This window comes from Hipposideros armiger, unplaced genomic scaffold (genome assembly GCF_001890085.2).
Source record: "Hipposideros armiger isolate ML-2016 unplaced genomic scaffold, ASM189008v1 scaffold_15, whole genome shotgun sequence".
Taxonomy (NCBI): Eukaryota; Metazoa; Chordata; class Mammalia; order Chiroptera; family Hipposideridae; genus Hipposideros; species Hipposideros armiger.
In genome coordinates this window covers 1,443,317-1,444,881 of record NW_017731365.1, presented here as the reverse complement: position 1 = coordinate 1,444,881, position 1,565 = coordinate 1,443,317, and the positions used below count along the sequence as shown (strand labels likewise).

Sequence of the window (1,565 nt, the reverse complement as noted above, 5' to 3'; positions counted from 1 at the left end):
GTACCTTGAGCTGAGCTGCTGCCCAGATGGCTCAGTGGATAGAGCGTGCGCTCTTATCAACAAGGCTGCCGGGTTTGACTCCCGCATGGGATGGTGGCTATGCCCACCTGCAACTAAGACTGAACTCAGCACCTGGAGCTGAGCTGCCACCTGGATTGCTCAGTGGATAGTGTGCACTCTTAACAACAAGGCTGCCGGGTTCGACTCCCGCATAAGATGGTGGCTACGCCCACCTGCAACTAAGACTGAGCACAGCGCCTTGAGCTTAGAGGCCACAAGCTGCTGAAGGACAGCCAGATGGCGACTGGCGCCCTCCACAACGAAGATTGAGGAACAACGACTTGGCTGGTCCCCTTCCCCAATTCCCCAACACTGTTCTCCTCCCCCAATTCCCCAATAAAATCTAAAAAAAAAAAAAAATAGGAATTTAATGTGAGCCATGTATGTAATTTAAAATTTTCTGGTAGGCCGCATTAAAAAAACATACAAAAAGAAACTTGAAATTAAAAAATATACATTTTTATTTAACCTAATATATCTAAAATATTATCACTTCATCATTTCAATATTTTACATTCTTTTTTGATGTAAACCCAGGATGTATTTTACATTCACAGCACATCTCAATAGGGACTAGTTACATTCTGAGGAGCCATGGATGGCTGGTGGCTACTATTAATGCACAGCACAGTTCTAGAGTTTTCTATAATCGATAGAGATTTAGAATCATTTCGTTTGGTTGGTGATGTGTTATCCTTCAGGGGCAGAGCAGAATGTTTGTTCAGGACCATGAATTTCCTTTTACTCAAAAGATTTTTTGAAGATTTCAGTCCAGGTTGCCTGTTGAAAGGGTGTTGGTTTAAAAGGAAAGAAATCACCATTTGAAACAAGAAAGTCTTTACTACTGGAATCTGAAAGATAGTCCTTCAAGCTTTAGTTCTGTAACCATTTGCTAGTTATATTATAGAACCTGAGCCGAAATGAAAGCTTAAAGGACAACTGCTCTTACATCCTTGAAAAAGACTACATCAATATGTACTATTATGAAATAGTGTAGCCAGTAAATGTCACAGACATGGTACAAACAAAATATATTATATTAACGAGCCCAACAATTCTATACATAATGCTTGTACTATTTGGAATGAATTGTTGTTTTAGTGTGAATTTTTAGCTTGTTTTAGTACTTCCCTTCCAAAAGCTATTTGAGATTGCATTTTATGCTGTTATGGATCCTGAAATTGTCTCTTCATGAGTGGGCTTAAAAGTGTCATTATTAAACCACTGTCTTTCAGTACCATGCGGGAGACTCTGAAATACGTGTATGGACACCATGGAATTCGAAAAGGATTATATCGTGGTTTATCTCTGAATTACATTCGCTGCATTCCCTCTCAAGCAGTGGCTTTCACAACGTATGAACTTATGAAGCAGTTTTTTCACCTCAACTAAAAAAAATTGTGATTTCCTTAATTAATTCTCAGAGGGAGAAATAAAATATTACTTTTATTTTGGGGAGAACATTACTTGAATGGGGATATTTACTCTGTCACAGAAACTACTGG

General features: G+C 39.0%; 1 protein-coding gene across 1 annotated transcript in view; it reads left to right on the top strand.

Moving 5' to 3' along the window:
- Positions 1 to 1,559, top strand: part of SLC25A16 (solute carrier family 25 member 16) — a 40,167-nt gene extending 38,608 nt beyond the window's left edge. Inside the window, exon 7 of the mRNA XM_019624505.1 lies at positions 1,296 to 1,559. Within this exon, the coding sequence (XP_019480050.1) occupies positions 1,296 to 1,452 (157 nt within the window). The 3' untranslated portion in view covers positions 1,453 to 1,559. The remainder of the gene's footprint in view (positions 1 to 1,295) is intronic.
- The last annotated feature ends 6 nt before the right edge of the window (positions 1,560 to 1,565 follow it).